Source organism: Gilbertella persicaria (assembly GCF_025201335.1).
Source record: "Gilbertella persicaria strain CBS 190.32 chromosome Unknown B0P05scaffold_19, whole genome shotgun sequence".
NCBI lineage: Eukaryota > Fungi > Mucoromycota > Mucoromycetes > Mucorales > Choanephoraceae > Gilbertella > Gilbertella persicaria.
In genome coordinates, this window is record NW_026251980.1 from 304,865 (window position 1) to 323,204 (window position 18,340).

At 37.2% G+C, this 18,340-nt stretch overlaps 6 protein-coding genes across 6 annotated transcripts; 3 read left to right on the forward strand and 3 right to left on the reverse strand.

The window, feature by feature from the left end:
* Window positions 1-586: 586 nt before the first annotated feature.
* On the forward strand, window positions 587-2,895 carry B0P05DRAFT_541410 (TEA/ATTS domain family-domain-containing protein). Its single transcript, XM_051578173.1, has 6 exons — window positions 587-1,005; window positions 1,053-1,112; window positions 1,162-1,278; window positions 1,333-2,174; window positions 2,216-2,503; window positions 2,553-2,895. The coding sequence occupies exons 1-6, from the start codon at window positions 786-788 to the stop codon at window positions 2,712-2,714; spliced, it is 1,689 nt and encodes a 562-aa protein (XP_051435068.1). The 5' UTR covers window positions 587-785; the 3' UTR covers window positions 2,715-2,895.
* B0P05DRAFT_509982 (uncharacterized protein) lies at window positions 2,875-4,717 on the reverse strand (the record flags this gene model as incomplete). Its single annotated transcript, XM_051575598.1, has 2 exons — window positions 2,875-4,299; window positions 4,360-4,717. The coding sequence occupies 2 exons, from the start codon at window positions 4,715-4,717 to the stop codon at window positions 3,317-3,319; spliced, it is 1,341 nt and encodes a 446-aa protein (XP_051435069.1). The 3' UTR covers window positions 2,875-3,316.
* Window positions 4,718-5,627: 910 nt separating this feature from the next.
* B0P05DRAFT_541415 (uncharacterized protein) lies at window positions 5,628-6,344 on the reverse strand. Its single transcript, XM_051578174.1, has 3 exons — window positions 6,037-6,344; window positions 5,785-5,980; window positions 5,628-5,733 (listed from the first exon to the last, which is right to left on the reverse strand). The coding sequence occupies exons 1-2, from the start codon at window positions 6,328-6,330 to the stop codon at window positions 5,810-5,812; spliced, it is 465 nt and encodes a 154-aa protein (XP_051435070.1). The 5' UTR covers window positions 6,331-6,344; the 3' UTR covers window positions 5,628-5,733; window positions 5,785-5,809.
* Window positions 6,345-6,701: 357 nt separating this feature from the next.
* B0P05DRAFT_509984 (uncharacterized protein) lies at window positions 6,702-9,199 on the reverse strand (the record flags this gene model as incomplete). Its single annotated transcript, XM_051575599.1, has 10 exons — window positions 8,702-9,199; window positions 8,050-8,647; window positions 7,942-7,965; window positions 7,646-7,707; window positions 7,535-7,609; window positions 7,139-7,154; window positions 7,046-7,102; window positions 6,949-6,983; window positions 6,853-6,924; window positions 6,702-6,732 (listed from the first exon to the last, which is right to left on the reverse strand). Coding segments are annotated over exons 1-10 (1,218 nt in total), but the record flags the coding sequence as incomplete, so codon positions are not given.
* Window positions 9,200-12,541: 3,342 nt separating this feature from the next.
* B0P05DRAFT_541423 (uncharacterized protein) lies at window positions 12,542-14,383 on the forward strand. The gene is made up of 3 exons (XM_051578175.1): window positions 12,542-13,044; window positions 13,177-13,996; window positions 14,056-14,383. The coding sequence occupies exons 1-3, from the start codon at window positions 12,616-12,618 to the stop codon at window positions 14,058-14,060; spliced, it is 1,254 nt and encodes a 417-aa protein (XP_051435072.1). The 5' UTR covers window positions 12,542-12,615; the 3' UTR covers window positions 14,061-14,383.
* Window positions 14,384-15,756: 1,373 nt separating this feature from the next.
* Window positions 15,757-18,218, forward strand: B0P05DRAFT_541428 (Dynamin central region-domain-containing protein). Its single transcript, XM_051578176.1, has 6 exons — window positions 15,757-16,225; window positions 16,278-16,357; window positions 16,407-16,749; window positions 16,794-17,282; window positions 17,335-17,875; window positions 17,923-18,218. The coding sequence occupies exons 1-6, from the start codon at window positions 15,803-15,805 to the stop codon at window positions 18,174-18,176; spliced, it is 2,130 nt and encodes a 709-aa protein (XP_051435073.1). The 5' UTR covers window positions 15,757-15,802; the 3' UTR covers window positions 18,177-18,218.
* The last annotated feature ends 122 nt before the right edge of the window (window positions 18,219-18,340 follow it).

Genomic DNA, 18,340 nt, shown 5'->3' on the forward strand with positions numbered 1-18,340 from the left:
TTTAACTTTAAAATTTTTCAGTATAATGACATAGCCGCACAAACCTTTTTTTTTTTATTATTATTATTATTATTATTATTACGTTTGATTCCTTAACAATGAATGAATCATAATACAGACATATGAAATAGAAAAAAAAAAGAATGTATATATAGACTACCCTGCATTTAAATAAATTACGACGACAAGTTATCATTCATAAAAAAAAAAAAAATAAAATACTCATTGTAATAAAAAAGGGTTTAATACTTCTTTATATAGAAAAAATCGTTCTTGAACTTATGATCGAAAAGAAAAAAAACTCTTTTTTAATTTGCATAAACTCTTTTTGTTCATTCCCAAGAATTTCTATTTAATTTTTCCATCGTCTGTTAGTGAGATAAATATAGTTATGCGTTCTTCCAATGGCGTATAAAGCACTGATATTTCGTAAGAGAGAGAAAAAAAACAAGGTCATTATTTATGTTTATCTTTTTTTTTAATTAAAACAAGCAAATAACAAAGAGTTTCATGGAAGGAAAAAAAATCGTTTCAATATGAATATAAAAAGCTCAAAGAAAATATAAAGCAGAGCACATACAGAAAGCACGTTTCAATTAATAAATCCTTTCTTTACTTTAATCAATCTTTTGTGCCCTGATTTTTTTTATTTATATTTATTCTTTCCCCTTTTTACTCTGATTTTATAAATTATCAAACTTTTCTTCTTCTTTCCCTTTCCTTTTTCTCTCTCTCTCTTTTTTGTTCTATTCCCCTTTTTTTCATTCAATCCTTTTTTTTTTCACATGTTGGCTTGTCCTCAAGATTTATTTTTTCATAATGGCAATTACCAAAAAGTAATTCATAATCAAGCACTTTTGATGGACAAAGACAAAAAAATAAAACAGAGAAAAGATTCAATGAAAGAATTTGATCTCCATGGTAATGATCTGTCAAGCAGTGCTGGTCTTAAAGACAAAGAAGAACAAGTTTGGCCACCGGATGTTGAGTCTGCCTTTATTGAAGGTAAAAAGCGTTATTTATGCTCATACATGCTTATCGTTACTTTGTAGCACTCGAATCAATTCCTAAATTGGGAAGAAGAAAAATACTTGTCAATGGCAAACCCTGTGGTAAATCATTGTCAACTATTTATGCATTTTTACTAATTTATATGTCTAGGTCGCAATGAATTAATTTCGGATTATATTTATCGCAAAACATGCAAAGTCAGGACAAGAAAGCAAGTCTCTTCTCATATTCAAGTCTTGAAAAATACTCGTAAAGGCGATTCTCACTGTAAGCCGGACATTGCATCATGCATAACATACTGACTTCCTTTTTTGTACTTAGTCATGCGTCTTTTGACAGATTCTGTTGATGTGGATGATAGCAATGCCACTACTAACAGCACTACAGCCAATACTAGCAGAAACAATTTGAAAAGACCCAGAAACACCATGCATCATCACCACCATCACCATGCTCGCCCTCATCGTTCTCACCCATACCATCATCCAGGCAAGGCAATGCTGAATAACCCTAAATACCTTCAAGATTCCTCTGATGAATCTTCTATCAACTCATCACCTTCACCTACTGACTATGTGTTTGATATTATGTATGGTGATCCTTCCCAACAACAAGCACTCTCTATGCTTCAATTCAAAGACTTTTATGACCCCTTTCAACAATCAGTATTCAATCATGATATGGTTAGCCAGAACTTGGATGCACTTAACTTGGATACAAAGCTTATCACTGACCCTTTCTTTGGTTCAGAAAACATGTTCAGTTCAAATGATTTCTTTACGTCTAATATGCTAAACCCATTAGAAGACAATGATGCATTAGTTCCCAACACTTTGACAGAAGAAGAGATGCTTATGAATAGCCTTACAATGTTGACAAATAAGACAAAGGCACCTCGCATGAAATCAATCAAGAGAAATGCTGAGGATAGCAATGATATGGAATATGCTCTCTGGCCTAACTATTTATGCTTGTACCTTGAATACGCTTTACCTTATGATCCTGCATGCCGTGTCCTATCGCATAATCTATCCCAACTGCCTCATTGCCACTCAAACTCATTAATGAATTCATCGTGTTCTGATGCAATTGCCAAGGAAAAATGCCCTCCTATTACTTCTCTCACACAAGACTCGGACCCTTATGCTTTATTGTTGGCCAAGGTAAGACAAGCTTAATTTGATGTTTTCTCATTCTTTTATAGACCAAGCTCGACTTGAACCTAAGCATCTCTGATTTTACATTTAATAATACTTCGTTTTTTGAAACACAAACACGTCGTACGATTGAATGTACTACCACTATCTACTCTTTTGGCAATGTGGTACTTGAATCTAAAGAAGTCCAACAAGCACTTTGGGTTAATGAAGGCAAATATATGTACAGCTTCGTGTTTGTCAATCAATTCTTTGATGCCTTTATGAAGGGTATCCGGTCTCTTCAATCTTGGGATGAAGTGGATATTGCCATCAATAATTTATGTATTGTTCAGGTAAAATTGTCAATAAGTATATACTTATATATTAACTTTCTATATATAGTCGTTCAATGATATGGACACAACTCAATCTTCATCACCTTTATTGGTCATGATCTATGAATTCGAAAGAGGCGATGGTACTATGGAAGTGATCAATATTGAAAAGAAACATACCAAAGCTGAACCAGAGGGTTCGCTTGAATTTTTGGACCATGATATCTAATTCTACTATACATCTTTTCTTTCTTAATTATATACCCAAAAACACACGCTCTCACATATATATATGTATTTACAACCATTTTGACTTTATTGCTTTGACTAGCTTATAAAGACATACATATATATATATATACATATTAATGGCATTTCCTCCTTTTTTTATTTATTTATTTATTTATTTCCCCCTTTACGCTCGCTTCATATAAACCACCAGAAATTTCTTTTTATATATGACTTTTATATCGACAATCTATGGCTTTCTTTTTTCTTCTTTTTTTTTCCAAGTAAATATATTCATTGACTGTAAATATATATACATATTTTATTATTTCTGTACAACTAATTCATGAAAACAATCATCACACACTCTGCTCCATTTACCCCTTGAGGAAGAATTAAACAATGGTAATCGATTTGCGCTATGTCTTTGACAAATAACAAAACCGCATTTACGACAATGATGCCTACGTTGGAAAAACCCAAATCGAACTGAACATCGATTTTTGGGATCATCTTGTTGAAATTGACATTGATCTGCTTGATGATCAGGCACCCAAAGACGTTTGGGTAAGATATGGAAGCGTGTTTTTCTATCAGTGTTGTTTAAATGTAAGATATATTGATGTTGGTATAACTGGAGATGTTGAATGGATGGGGATATAGAACAAGACTAAATTGAACGTTAATGTGAACCATGTATGTATATTTACTTGCCTTGTTTGGGTAATGAAGATGAAAAGAAGAAGAGGACATATGCTTACTACTTGTATTGCTAACCATGCTCTGTAGGCTGCTGTTTCTAAAATGATAAGGAGGAGAAGAAGTGGTGCCTGTACCAGCAATCATCATATCAATGCCATTCAATTTATCCTCAAATGTATGAATAACATGGCCCGTGCCAACACCACCACCTACAAACATGCCAATTTCCCATCGCATCTTTTGGACAACATCATACTTGTCGTCCATATGCATAAGATCAGCCACAGACTTTTGAAAACTCCAACGATGAGGTTCTTCTTGATCTTTTTTTTGTCCATTCAATACAAGCAGTGCTTCTGTTCGATGTTGTTCGCGTTGAAAAGATTCAATTTTTATGTTGATATCGGCTGTCAATTCTTCCAGTGAGTCAATCATTATGAGTTGTTGTTGAGCTACTTCTTGACATTCTCGAATACGTTCTTCGTACTGTTTTTCTCGTTCCTGGAACTGCTCATGAATAGTTTTATTGATCAACATGAGTTCTCTTACTCGGTGTTCTGTCGCCAGCACATCAGTCGAAAGAGATTCAAGTGCTTCAGATTGATGAATACAGCTTGTGACAAGGTTGAGAAATTGTTTTTGCCATTCAAGTAAATCTGTCGCATTCTCGTTATTAGATTTAATAGAGGCAGTTTCTGACAATTCGTCTAGCCGAGAATTAATTAGATTGTTTGTTGTAAGAAACAATGCTGATAGATTGGGGCTGGTGAGTAACCGACTTTTCTCTTCTTCTTCATCATCTTCTGTGTCTTGAATGCATGGTTTAATATCTGGTGATTCAAATGAAGAATATAAAAAACTCTGTGATCGGATACGACGGTGACCTTTAGGTTGTATCTCTGACAAATTAGCTAAGCTAGACCGCCTTGTTGGAATGGAAGGACTTTTGTTCAAAATAAGTGGAGAAGAGGTGGTTGTTTTCGGAAGATAAGAAGAGGTACGCTTTCTTCGTTCTTCTGCTAATAATTCGTCCTGAAAAAGTTCCTGAACGTGAAACTCTTGCATGGATCGCGTGATGCCAGTGATTTTAGCTCTGAGAATTTCGAAAGCATCTATGTGTGGATCCCATTGAACCCCTGCCTCTGTTTCTTCTAACATGTATCGTCTTGTGTAATTTCGTTTGGGTGATTGATGTAATATAGAAGACTTGGTTAGCCTCGGTGTAATCGATCCCCTTCGAGTGGATATAACCTCGCCTACACTTTCTCTTCGCTTTTTTTGTGATTTTAACGCTTGTTTCATTAAAACACTGGTATTTTCTATACGAGAAGAAGGGAATAGATTGTATGAATGATCCGTAGGATTGCACGAATTGAAGGATATCACATCTGTTGATATATGTCCTGTGATATCTTCTTTTTGGTTTGGTTGAGGGTTCATGTTGACCTGGTTATTGTTATCGCTGTTGGTGTCTTGTTTGTACTGATCGTGAGTGTTCATAATCTGAAGTTGTGTGAAAAGGAAAAAGCATAATTTGAGAATATTTATATGTTTGTGTATGTGTGTGTGTGTGTGTGATATTAGACTGATGATGATGATTTTTGTACTTCCTTCACACTGTTTTTCCCCTCTAAAAAAAGGAAAAAAAAAGTGATAGTACCTTTTTTGATAATGCTTTAAAAAAAGCTTTTCACTTGAGTTTTGTGTAACTATTGATGATGTGCATCTTTTATCTAGTAAGAAGATGAGAGGGACAAAGAAATATAGACTTATTTGGCTGAGTGGTATGATTACTTTGACATCTCTTGATCAAGAAGCCGAGTATACTTGAAACAATTCGAAAGCTTAATTAATGACAGCTGGCAAAGCTTATTTCGTTCAATGATTGTGTATCACAAGTCTTTTATTCAAAAACTACTATATTCTAAATAAAAAAGAATGCATGTGGCTGAAAACTTAAAATGAACAACGAATCCTTACAAGAAATCAATAGATTGTAAGATGATGTATTTTGTTTTAACCTATTATTTGCTTACGTTTTAATAAATATTTCTCAAAAAGCTTGTTTATATGTTTTATAGCCAAACAAAAAAAAAAAAAAGAATAAGTTCTTAGCATAAAAATAGTGACATCTAATGATGATAATGTGTGAGTAGGACTGCTTTATCTAGCTTGCCCGGAATAAATAGGAAAAAAAATTCGTTTGCTTTTTGATTACTTTACACTTGTTTCCTCAACTTTTGTTATATCATTTAAGAATTAAGAAAGAAAAAGAAAAATAAGTTTTATTGGATTTTGAATTATGATGATTACAAGTGGTAAAGAAGAGTAAATAATAATAGCGCAGTAAATTAATAAGAGAATAAAAGTGCAGAGTTCTGGAAAGAATGGAATTTACAAGTTGGAGAGAATCTTTCTGGCAAAGTCATCATGATCCCAGTTGGTGTTACAGTTCTTGAGACCAGCTTGGATGGACTCATTGACAGTCGTCTTGGCATCGAAACTAGCACTTAAGGTAGACTTGAGGTTGGAGTTGTCAACACCAGAGTCACGCTTGCTCTTGACGTGAGTAGAGGCACTAGCAGAACCTGAACCATTGAGACTAACATCGATTGATCCAGAGACATCACCGTTTCCAGAAGTACCGGCAGAGGCAGAGGCCTTACCTTTACCAGAGGCTTCACCAGAAACACTTGCATGACCTTTTCCACCAAGGTTAGAGTCAGCGGAAGCACTACCATCACCAGAAGCACCAGCAGTGATTCCAGTAGCACCGTTACCAGAATCATAGCTAGAAAGATGGCCAGATCCAGAGACATGAGCAGATCCTGAGGCACCAGCAGATCCTGAGGCATGTCCAGAGCCAGAGACACCGCCGGAAACACCAGCATGTCCAGAGCCTGACACACCAGCATGGCCAGAGCCTGACACACCGCCAGAGACGCCGCCAGAAACACCAGCATGGCCAGAGCCAGAAACACCAGCATGGCCAGAGCCAGAAACACCAGCATGGCCAGAGCCTGACACACCGCCAGAGACGCCGCCGGAAACACCAGCATGGCCAGAGCCAGAAACACCAGCATGGCCAGAGCCAGAAACACCAGCATGGCCAGAGCCAGAAACACCAGCATGGCCAGAGCCAGAAACACCAGCATGGCCAGAGCCTGACACACCGCCAGAGACGCCGCCGGAAACACCAGCATGGCCAGAGCCAGAAACACCAGCATGGCCAGAGCCTGACACACCAGCATGGCCAGAGCCAGAAACACCAGCATGGCCAGAGCCTGACACACCGCCAGAGACGCCGCCGGAAACACCAGCATGGCCAGAGCCAGAAACACCAGCATGTCCAGAGCCTGACACACCAGCATGGCCAGAGCCTGACACACCGCCAGAGACGCCGCCAGAAACACCAGCATGGCCAGAGCCTGACACACCAGCATGGCCAGAGCCAGAAACACCAGCATGGCCAGAGCCTGACACACCGCCAGAGACGCCGCCAGAAACACCAGCATGGCCAGAGCCTGACACACCAGCATGGCCAGAGCCAGAAACACCAGCATGGCCAGAGCCTGACACACCGCCAGAGACGCCGCCGGAAACACCAGCATGGCCAGAGCCTGACACACCAGCATGGCCAGAGCCTGACACACCGCCAGAGACGCCGCCAGAAACACCAGCATGGCCAGAGCCTGACACACCGCCAGAGACGCCGCCGGAAACACCAGCATGGCCAGAGCCAGAAACACCAGCATGGCCAGAGCCTGACACACCAGCATGGCCAGAGCCTGACACACCAGCATGGCCAGAGCCAGAAACACCAGCATGGCCAGAGCCTGACACACCGCCAGAGACGCCGCCGGAAACACCAGCATGGCCAGAGCCAGAAACACCAGCATGGCCACGAATATCACCAGAGGCGCCGGCAGATCCAGAAGCATGTCCAGAGCCTGAAACACTGCCGGATACACCATCGGAGACACCGCCATGGCCTGAACCGGAGACCTTACCACCAACACCAGCAGAAGTACCAGCGTGACCTGAGCCAGAAACCTTTCCGCCTACACTAGCAGAACCATGTCCAGAGCCAGAAACATGGCCAGAAACATGGCCAGAAACATGGCCAGAAACATGGCCAGAAACATGGCCAGAAACATGGCCAGAAGCATGGCCAGAAGCATGTCTAGAAGCATGTCCAGAGCCAGAAACCTTTCCACCAGCATATCCAGAGCCAGAAGCATGACCTGAACTAGAAGCATGTCCAGAGCCAGAAACCTTTCCACCAGCATGTCCTGAGCCAGAAACATGGCCAGAGCCAGAAACCTTTCCGCCTACACTAGCAGAACCATGTCCAGAGCCAGAAGCATGGCCAGAACCAGAAGCATGACCAGAGCCAGAAACCTTTCCACCAGCATGACCTGAGCCAGAGGCATGGCCAGAAGCATGACCTGAACTAGAAGCATGTCCAGAGCCAGAAACCTTTCCCCCTACACTAGCAGAACCATGTCCAGAGCCAGAAGCATGGCCAGAGCCAGAAGCATGGCCAGAACCAGAAGCATGACCAGAGCCAGAAACCTTTCCACCAGCATGACCTGAGCCAGAGGCATGGCCAGAAGCATGGCCAGAAGCATGTCTAGAAGCATGTCCAGAGCCAGAAACCTTTCCACCAGCATGTCCTGAGCCAGAAACATGGCCAGAGCCAGAAACCTTTCCGCCTACACTAGTAGAACCATGTCCAGAGCCAGAAGCATGGCCAGAGCCAGAAACCTTTCCACAAGCATGACCTGAGCCAGAAGCATGACCTGAACCAGAAGCATGTCCAGAGCCAGAAACCTTTCCCCCTACACTAGCAGAACCATGGCCTGAACCAGAAACTTTTCCTTCAATATCGACAATAGTAGAGCTAACACATTTTTTGGCCTTGACGCGCAAACTGTTACCAATCTTGGGAAGTTCAGTTTGAATCAATGACTTGGCTTCAGCATGGATTTCAGCCACAATAACAGCAAGTTTGTTATTTGATAAGGTCTTTCCTCCACACTTTTTACGAAGTTTAGCTTCAAGCTTAGCATAAATCTTGGAGTTGACTTGTGTGTCCAAGCTAGCGCCAAAAGAGGATCTCAAATTAGCAACAGCAGCAGCTTCGATTGACTTGAGACCAGATGTGCCAATATCGAAAACGCCTCCAAGGAATGAGTAAATATCAAGGGAACCAGCAGCCTTTTCAGAGAACTATATAAAAGAAGAATGAGAAATGATTGTTCAGATAGAGAAGCAAATACTTACAGTAACTGAAACTGGTGTAAAGATACGAGCATTAAGGTCAGTTTTGATTGAACTCATGAGTTTGTCAATGAGGTCGTCATTTGCTTGACAGGGACAGCCGAATGTTCTTTTTTGAAGTAATGGTGTTTCAACGTTAGATGTTTCAATATATCTTGTTTCGAGAGAGTTATTTCTTGTGATAGGAGAAGCAGAAACTGTAGAAGTACAAATAGCAGCCAAGAAGAGTAAGGAAGCAACAGAGATTCTCATTTTTAAAGAAGTTTGTGTATGTGTGTTTGCAAGAATGAATGGGTTGGAGATTAGTAAAATACTAATGTAAAAGAGAGGAAGTAGTTATGAAAAATAATAATAAAAAAGAATTTCTCAAATACTCAAGTGTATTTATATGAAATTGATTAGAAGACTTTTTTACATATGTAATTATGTATATGAATAAATGACAAGTGCTTGTGTTCCACATCAAAAATTAATTTTTTTTGGGTAAAGAATAGACTTATTTTGAGAAACAAACATGTTGTACCACATTGAAGTCGAATTCATTTATATTTTTCTAAAATAGAATCATTCCTGACAATGATGAGCGATCTTCAGAGATAATCGAGATGGAGATAAACTTGCATGTCACAATCTGTCTTGAATGTAAACGAAAAACGTTCCTGTTTTCTCTATTCGTTTTAAGAGCCGCAACTTATCAAAGCGACGCTGTAGGCCATGTTAAAAATAGAATCCCGCAATTAATAAAATGAAATCTTGTATGTGCATAATGCTTGAAAGGTAGTGCGTTTGAATAAAGATGTTAATAGATTGGACATCTATTTCTTCACAAGTTTCTTCTATGCCCATCATCAAAAACAATTATTTATATGCTTTAATGGATTCATAAAGAAGGCTTTTGCGTGTATTTCAACTTGACCATGAGCATACAGTTTTTGTGTAGCTATAAATACCCAATGTAAGTCTTTATGCAAATTGTGATATTTAATTTCAGTAAATATATCAAATATAAATTTAATCCAAGCTCAAAATACTGTCTATTGTAAATTATTAATACTTGAGCAAGGCATATAGGAATAGTAGCAATGCTTCAATCAATGCACAATTATTGAATATTATAACCTTATTTTTTCTTTTCCTTTTTTCGTTCATGCATTTGGAAATTAACGTTGAAACAGAAATAGAGCAAAGTAGAAGATTTATTGTCACACCAAATCTTTTACATCTAGAATCTCAAGTAAACAGATTGGCACTCTCTAAAAGGAACACTTTTTTCTTTAAGAGTCGTATAAGAATAAAGGCTCAAAAACTTTTAAGATGATCAGGGAAGATCAAATTTTTTGACTTTCAGAAAAATGCTCTGACTGTAAAATCCGAAATGATTAAAGAGATCGCAACAATGCGCAGAGCACTTTATAAAAATATCAATTCACAATAGGCGCTTCAAATCACCATTTTTGCAGAGAAAGTTCAACTTCGTAATTAATTGAAGGTGTACGCCAAGACCGTCCGAACTTAAAACGAATTCAGCTCGGTTTGACTTGCTCATCTCAAGACAAGCACAAGTTTAATCGCTTACCTAGATAGCTTCAAACTAGAATGCTATATGACTTTAAAACTATGAAGGTTTTAAGTGCTTAGTGTTTTCTTCAATAAAGTATCTACAGGTCTTTTCAAAATGAAGGGGGTTTTCTTTTGCTAACAATAAAGGGATTTTCGTGCTGCTGATCATTTCATATATAGCTAGGTAAGTTTTTTCTTCTTGCAGGTAGTTGAGTATGCTTAGTTATTTGACTTTGTATTGCAACATTAATAGATTGATACAAGCATTAGATCTTTCTAATGTGTTGCGCTTCTTTATCATTGACTGCCATTAAGTTAGTATCTATTCTGTGTTGTTATATACAAGGAAATATTTGCCGCTTTTTTTTTAACTTGCAGGATGATGATGGTCATTTTCACTTGGCAATGCTTGGTTTATGCAAAGATCTGATTTACATGAACTATTCAATCTGTCCTGTTATCTAATTAATTTCTTGGTATGTACCACAGCTACCCAAGTTTTAATAAAATCACAAAATGGATTGCGGAACAACAGGCATAGCAATAGCTAGTTCTCAACAATTTATATACTAAAGCTACTCTACAGGAAGAAAGAATATAGTTTGTAGTAGTAAACATATTCATTTTATTTCAAGTATAGACTAGTTTATAAGCCCGCTTTGTCATTTTCGTTGATATTGCCAAGCTATTTCCGTGATAAGCTGCATAGTTTGATCTGAATACAATACGAAAAAGGCTGCTTCCTCCTCCCCCTCACGTCGAGGTTTTCAATTTCCATAAAAAGTAGTAAGGCGCAATAGGTCATGGAAACGCCAATATTATCCTCTTTTAGGTCATATTAAAAACAATAGAAAAAGGTACAATATGTCAAGAAGAATATTAATTTTTATTATGGTTGATACTCGCTCTATACTATAGTTTGCCACATTTTGATTTTTTAGACATGTTAGTAGAATTATACTCCTTATAACGAATAAAAGAGATATGTAAGTATTTCTTTATATGGTATAATATCAGTGCTTTATTTTAATTGTTGATCTAACCAGCCTACTTTGTTTTGTTTGATGGGATATACAAAAATGCAGTTTGACTTGTACATAAGATTTTTTTCTGAAAATTTTACCATGAGAATTTGAGCCCTGTTTTTATAAAGTGCATCACTCAATCATAAACCATGTCCAAAAAACAATAGTCATAATGTGCGTTTAATAGAAAATAAATAAAAAAAGAAGAAGAAATCAATAGCCTTTGGCATCAATTACTGCTTGGAATCGGCTAGTCATGCTATCCACTAAAAACCAGGTTTCTTATGCACTTATACTGTAATATATATACCTGAAGTTAGAAACAAATAAAGCTCATCTTTCTCGCTTTTGATTGCTATTGTCTTACATATCCCACAGATACTACAATATAAGTAATAGTCATAGGCATGATGCCTTCAACATATTATATATGTATAGTCACCCCGAAATAATCCGATTTATAACGTAAACCAAGAAACACAATAAAATAAATAAGTAGTTGACGTTAAGTTATTATTCTGTCATATGCAATTAATTCACCAGATATATTCGCACTACATATCCCAACACTTAAACATTTACAACAAAATTCAATTGCCTTATCATGTTAAGCAGCAATGTAGAGACTACGCTCAGACATTGGCACTCTGCAATTCAGAGACATCCAGTTGAAAAAATCTGATGAAAGCACCCTTTAAGAAGTCATGCTCTTCATTCGTGCTCCCAAGGAAACACAAGTGAAGCATTCCATTCTGGAAATTCCTGAAGATGAAACAATGTGTCCTATCCAACCACTTCAACTTTTCATGGACCTTCGAACATCGTAACCGACCATACAGCATTTCTTACTTATATTGGAAATAGGAAGCAAGTCCGTTCAACAAAACCTACTACAGTAGCAAGCAGCTTAAAGAACATCATGGCTAATGCTATAATTGACACAGACAAATTTGACCCTCACTCTATTTGGTCGGCCTCCAGTACAAGAGCATTTCAATTGGGTCATAAAATTGAGGAAGTAAAGAAACATGTCAATTGGAGTCTATCAGCAGATACATTTAAACGATTCTATTTTAAACCTTCCTATCAAGACCGAAGCAGCAACAAAATTATGACATCAATTTTTTCTGATACTGCAAACAATGAAGATTGGATTAGGAACGACATCCGATTATTTTTGGTTACGGACATTTAATTTTCGGAGTGACAAAATTTATCGTTCTTATTGTAGATTTAAGACTCCTCAGAACAATTTTCTTTCTTTTTTCTGGTCATTTTTTTAATTAAAAACATACTTTTTATATATATATATATATATACATACACTTTTTTATGGCTGATTTTATTTGTTTGGCAATGGCAACTCAGTATACCGAGGATAACAATGGCGCTACTACAAGCAATAGTCATCATCATAATAATATTGGAAATTCCCTTAGAAGATCGTTAGGTGGGTCTACATTGTTTGGCAGAAGATCCTCCAGATCAAATCCAACTAGCCCACCAATAACAAGACCCACAAGCGACTCATCGTTACTTGAAGAAGAGGAAGAAAAAAAGATACATATCCGCATTGTGCCTAGTATTGAAAACCCTAGTCGAAGCTTAGTGTTTAGCATTATAGAACGTGATCTGGAAGCTGGTCGTATTATCAAAATAGGAAGATTTACAGACAGATCCTCTATCCAAAACCATATATCATTCAAAAGCAAAGTGGTGTCCAGATCACATTGTGAAATTTGGCTTCATCCTGATGGAAAGGTAAAAGCTTGTTTATCATTTTTATGGGAATATTTCATGGTTGTGCAAACAAGCCATGTGAACAATGGGGGAAGGAGGGATTTCTATAGGAGAAAAAAAATATTATCACACATATTCTAACACGTTACATAGGTCTTGCTTAAAGATACCAAGTCATCATCTGGTACATTTGTTAACCATGTCCGTCTGAGCCCTGCAAACACAGAAAGTAGACCTGTGGAAATACGCGATGGAGATTTAGTCCAGTTGGGTGTTGACTATCAAGGAGGATATGAAGAAATTTACAGGGCTGTAAAGATGCGGTTTGAAGTAAATCGACCTGAGCAACCTCGACCCATATCTTACAGCATGTCAGCCTTCAATAATCTTCGAAATCTGACTCATGTACACCCTCAAACAGATCAACAAGAATCTCAGGTGATAAAGACATCACCTTCATGTGATAGTGGACAAATCGAAGTGGAAGAGTGTTGTATTTGTCTCTACGCTTTAGCACCATTCCAAGCTTTATTTGTTGCTCCTTGTTCTCATTCATATCACTTTAAATGTATCAGACCATTGTTTGACAGTTACCCAGGATTTCAATGTCCTATTTGTCGCACTTATTCTGATTTGGATGCCAGTGTAGCCATTGAAGCGGAAGAGGTCATTGAAAAATTCGGACTCAAAAAATCTCCAACAGCTACGACAACAACAACAACTTCCTTACCTCAAAAACATCAGCCACAACAAGTGCTTAGTGAAGATGATGAAGATGATAGCAGTAGCAATGACAGTGGTAGTGATAATGAACGCCTTACTTCTTCACCTAGTCATGTCAATCCCACAAATAGTTCTCCTACAACACCAACAGCAGCTGAACCGCATTTATCTACAACCTTAGTAGCTTGTACTACAAGTTTATCTGGCATGATTCCTACTTCCTCAGAAACACCTATTTCGATAGAAGAAGGTAATGACACTTTCTAAAATAAAATAAAATTACATCTGCTGATCTTTCTTTTTTTTAAGCATAATATCATAGGGCCGCTTCTGTTATAAAGTATTATATCCTTGTTATATCTCTTATTCACAATGTATAAAATATTATGTATATTTCCTTTTTGGTTCATATTGATCATATTATAGACTGTTTAGAACTGCATGTGTAGATGTCTATTTATTGTACGACTTTCCTCATATACTTTTTTTTTCAAAAAAAAAAAGAAGACTACTGTCAATACACTTGGAATTGTCTCCAGGGTTAGGAATGTTGACAAGTATAATATGTTGAACAATAAGAGTATTTTTTATACGACCCATTAATATATACAAAAAAGGGAGAAAGCACTTATGGAACGATAAAGCTTTCAATGCACAGATATGTAATAAGAGAAACATGACTACCATTGCATTGTTTTTTTTAATGCAACTGAAATCTCTTGCATGCTTGGAAAAAGCAAAAAAACCATTTATGCGTGTAACAAAACGTAAATCTGTTATTTTATGATACGGAGTAATTTATGAACTTGAGAAGAATTAATTCTTGAAGCGAAAATATTTCTCGTATTCGTTTCAACACATTCAACAAAAATCCCTTATAGAAAAGTAGAACATCACACGGAGTCTAACTCAGGAAAATCTTGATTAATGCTGCTGTTTATGGAATATATTAAATAGAAAGACAGGTTCTTCGCAGTATATTCGAAATTTCTTCATAATGACCATGTTTTGGTGGAGCGTGTCTATTCTGAAAGTGACTAGAGACGCTCCTTTTCTCAGCATACTTGAATCTCTAAAGGCTTCCATGGTTTTATGTTTTCATATACTATATTAGTACTTTTTCGCTCAAAGATGCTTTGCTCAATCTCTATTTTGTTCTTTTCTTTTCTTTTTTCCTTGCTTTTATTATACTCATTGGTCTCATAAGCAAAGACAATGACCAACTGACTTACTGCTGATTAAATTTACATAAAAATAATAAACAAGCAAGATTTAGCGATGGAGAAGACATGAAACAAATTTTCCCTCTCTCTTTTTTTTTCTTTTGTATTTATCGACGTTGGACAGTCAAGCGCTCAAGGTACAAGCAATTTATAGATTCTTTTGATGCTTTTGATGAATTTTTATTGAATGTTGCATATCTAATCTTTTCAAGTAAGACCACAATGTGCTGGATATTTATTCTAGTAAAGGTGTCTTTACAGACTAAAACAAATATCCAAAAAATGAGAAGGAAAGGATAAACTTATTAAATCGAGTAATTTGCTAAATGGCAGCACGAAACGAAATCTATGCAGTAAAAAAAAATTTGACGTGTTGAGGATCAGGAACAAAAAAAAATTATGAGTCAAAATGTTGAAAAACAAAACAATACCTTTTCTAATTTGAATAGCTTTGCTCCGAGAACCTTTTTCATCATGTATGACAAATTCTCGGATCAACGAAAAAATAAAAAGATTAGGAAAAAAACTACCTTTGACTTTATGAGTCAAATAAAGAAAACAAACTCATTTAAAAACCATGTTGCTCAAATGCTAGTTATTAAATAAAGGTCACTCCTTTTTTTTCTGTCTCAACTCAATACACACATACGTCAAACCTTTCAGTCTCGTTGATTCGGAGATCCAAGGCACCTTTGACCCCCCGCTTGTAGATTACATATATTTTTTTTCAGCTACTCATAGTTTTTTTTTTTTTTTTTTTTTTTTTTTTTTTTTTTTTTTTTTTATCAACCTCTTTCTTTCTCTAAAAAAAACTTTTCCCTCTTTCCTTTTTCATGAACAACTTGATAGAGCTCACAAATAAACTTCAAACTGTAGTTTCTTCAGTTGGAGCAGACAGTACACTTGACTTACCTCTTATCACTGTCGTGGGTTCCCAATCCTCTGGTAAGTCCTCTGTTCTCGAGACACTAGTCCAACGTGACTTTCTGCCTCGCGGCAGCGGTATTGTCACTCGTCGTCCTTTGATACTTCAATTGGTGACACTTCAGCAACCCGACGCTCTCGAGTATGGCGAGTTTCTGCATATCAAGGACAAGAAGTTTTTTGAATTTACAGAGATTCGCGAAGAAATCGAACGTGAAACAAGTCGTTTGGCAGGTGGCAATAAGGGCATCTCTCGTATGCCTATTCATCTTCGTATATATTCACCCAAGGTACTCAACTTGACTCTCGTCGATTTGCCTGGTCTGACAAAGGTATGGCCAGAATAATGATATTTACAAGAGCTAAATAGGTATCTACAAGTAGATTCCTATAGGAGATCAGCCCAATGATATTGAGAAACAAATTCGCAGCTTGGTAATGGATTTCATTTCAAATCCAAACAGGTAAGACGGGTCTTTTTTTTTGAGACAACAAGCTCATGTTTTGTAACAGTATCATTTTGGCTGTCACACCTGCTAATTCAGATTTGGTCAATTCAGACAGCTTAAAGATTGCAAGACAAGTTGATCCTGAAGGAAAGAGAACCATTGGTGTATTGACAAAATTAGATTTGATGGATGCTGGTACCAATGCTTTGGATATCTTGTCAGGTCGATCCTATCCTTTGAAGCTTGGGTTCATTGGTGTGGTCAACAGAAGTCAACAAGATATTCTGACAAACAAGCCAATGTCAACTGCTATTGAAGCCGAAAACCAATTCTTTCAACAACACCCTGCTTACCGAAGTGTTGCTGTCAAATGTGGTACACAATATTTGAGCAAACAACTCAATACAGTAAGTGAAAAATCTATGTGTTGTTATAACTGACATGATGGTAGATTTTACTTGCACATATCAAAGAAAAGTTACCTGAACTGAAGACTAAATTAAGCCAATTGATCAGTCAAAAACAGCAAGAACTAAGTCAATATGGTGAACCTACAGTCTCTGCTGAACCATTGCATCGAGGTCCACTTATTTTAAGAATGTTGACCAAATTCTCGAATGATTTTGTGGCAGCTATCGATGGTACATCCTCTGAAATGTCTACAAAAGAACTCTGTGGAGGTGCTCGTATTTATTATATATTTAATAATGTGTTTGGACAAGCATTAGATGCGATACCCGCTTGTGCTAATCTCACAAATCATGATATCCGCACTGCCATTCGTAATTCAACAGGTCCTCGTCCTTCTTTGTTTGTTCCTGAATTGGCATTTGACTTACTTGTCAGACCACAAATCAAATTATTAGAGGCACCTAGTTTAAGATGTGTGGAATTAGTGTATGAAGAGTTAATGAAAGTTTGTCATAGCTCAGATACAAAGGTAGAAAAAAAAGAAAACGTATAGGCAGGAAAATAGATACTGATTCGAATAGGAACTATTGCGATACCCAAGACTTCATCAACGATTGATTGAAGTTGTTTCAGAACTATTAAGAGAAAGACTTAGTCCTACTTCGTCTTATGTTGAAAGCTTAATAGCTATCGAAAGAGCTTATATCAACACAAACCATCCAGACTTTTTAGGTGCTGCTGGTGCCATGGCTAACTTGGAGTCTGAATCAAAGAAGAAAAAGAAAATAGACACAAAGCGCAGGAACCGAGTTTCACCACCCAATTCACTTGACATCACAAGAACCAGTATAAATGGTGTTAGTGATACTGCATCCGTTGTTGAGAGTGAAGAATCAGTACCCAAAGAGTCTTTCTTGACTTACTTCTTTGGAGGTGCTGGCAAGAATGAAAGACCTGCCTTGGGATCACAAGAGATGATGACGAAAACCCAATATGCACCGCCTATGTCTGTTAATAGTATGATGGAAAGCGAAATGGTCAAAAAATTAGAACAAGCTTCATTGAATAATGAAGGCCCTACTTTGGCTACAGATAGAGAAGAATTGGAAACTCAACTGATCCGTATGTTCACTACAGAGTTATATTGTGCGATAACTAACAATATATAGGTACTCTGATCACAAGTTATTTTAATATTGTTAGAAAGAATATCCAAGATTTGGTGCCCAAGTCTGTGATGCACTTGTTGGTGAATTATTCTCGAGAATCAGTTCAAAATCGTCTAGTGGCAGCTCTTTACAAGGAAGAATACTTTGATGAGCTATTACAAGAAGACGATGTTATTGCTACTGAAAGAGAAAAGTGTAAGACTATGTTGAATGTCTACAAGCAGGCATTTGAAATCATTAAAAATTCCATGTAATTTTATAAAAATACATATTTTTTGGTATGATTGTATGACAAACGACTTTTAGCATAAAGCGGATTTTCTATATCCGAATTTTCCTCTTACTAATGAAACTGGGGCTGTTTCTCACACAATGACAGGCCCTGGTCGATTGGTGTGCGGCTATTTAAAAAACCCTT

Excerpts from the sequence above, each read along its gene's own strand:
- B0P05DRAFT_541410 (XM_051578173.1), top strand. The coding sequence starts at position 786 with ATGTTGGCTTGTCCTCAAGATTTATTTTTTCATAATGGCAATTACCAA. Across the intron at positions 1,006-1,052 it reads TGAGTCTGCCTTTATTGAAG|CACTCGAATCAATTCCTAAA; the intron begins GTAAAAAGCGTT and ends GTTACTTTGTAG. Across the intron at positions 1,113-1,161 it reads TGTCAATGGCAAACCCTGTG|GTCGCAATGAATTAATTTCG; the intron begins GTAAATCATTGT and ends TTATATGTCTAG.
- B0P05DRAFT_541415 (XM_051578174.1), bottom strand. The coding sequence starts at position 6,330 with ATGCTGGTGTGTCAGGCTCTGGACATGCTGGTGTTTCCGGCGGTGTCT. Across the intron at positions 5,981-6,036 it reads TTCTGGAAACGGTGATGTCT|GTCAAGAGCAAGCGTGACTC; the intron begins CTGGATCAATCG and ends GCCTCTACTCAC.
- B0P05DRAFT_541423 (XM_051578175.1), top strand. The coding sequence starts at position 12,616 with ATGGCTGATTTTATTTGTTTGGCAATGGCAACTCAGTATACCGAGGAT. Across the intron at positions 13,045-13,176 it reads GGCTTCATCCTGATGGAAAG|GTCTTGCTTAAAGATACCAA; the intron begins GTAAAAGCTTGT and ends CACGTTACATAG.
- B0P05DRAFT_541428 (XM_051578176.1), top strand. The coding sequence starts at position 15,803 with ATGAACAACTTGATAGAGCTCACAAATAAACTTCAAACTGTAGTTTCT. Across the intron at positions 16,226-16,277 it reads ATTTGCCTGGTCTGACAAAG|ATTCCTATAGGAGATCAGCC; the intron begins GTATGGCCAGAA and ends ATCTACAAGTAG. Across the intron at positions 16,750-16,793 it reads TGAGCAAACAACTCAATACA|ATTTTACTTGCACATATCAA; the intron begins GTAAGTGAAAAA and ends ACATGATGGTAG.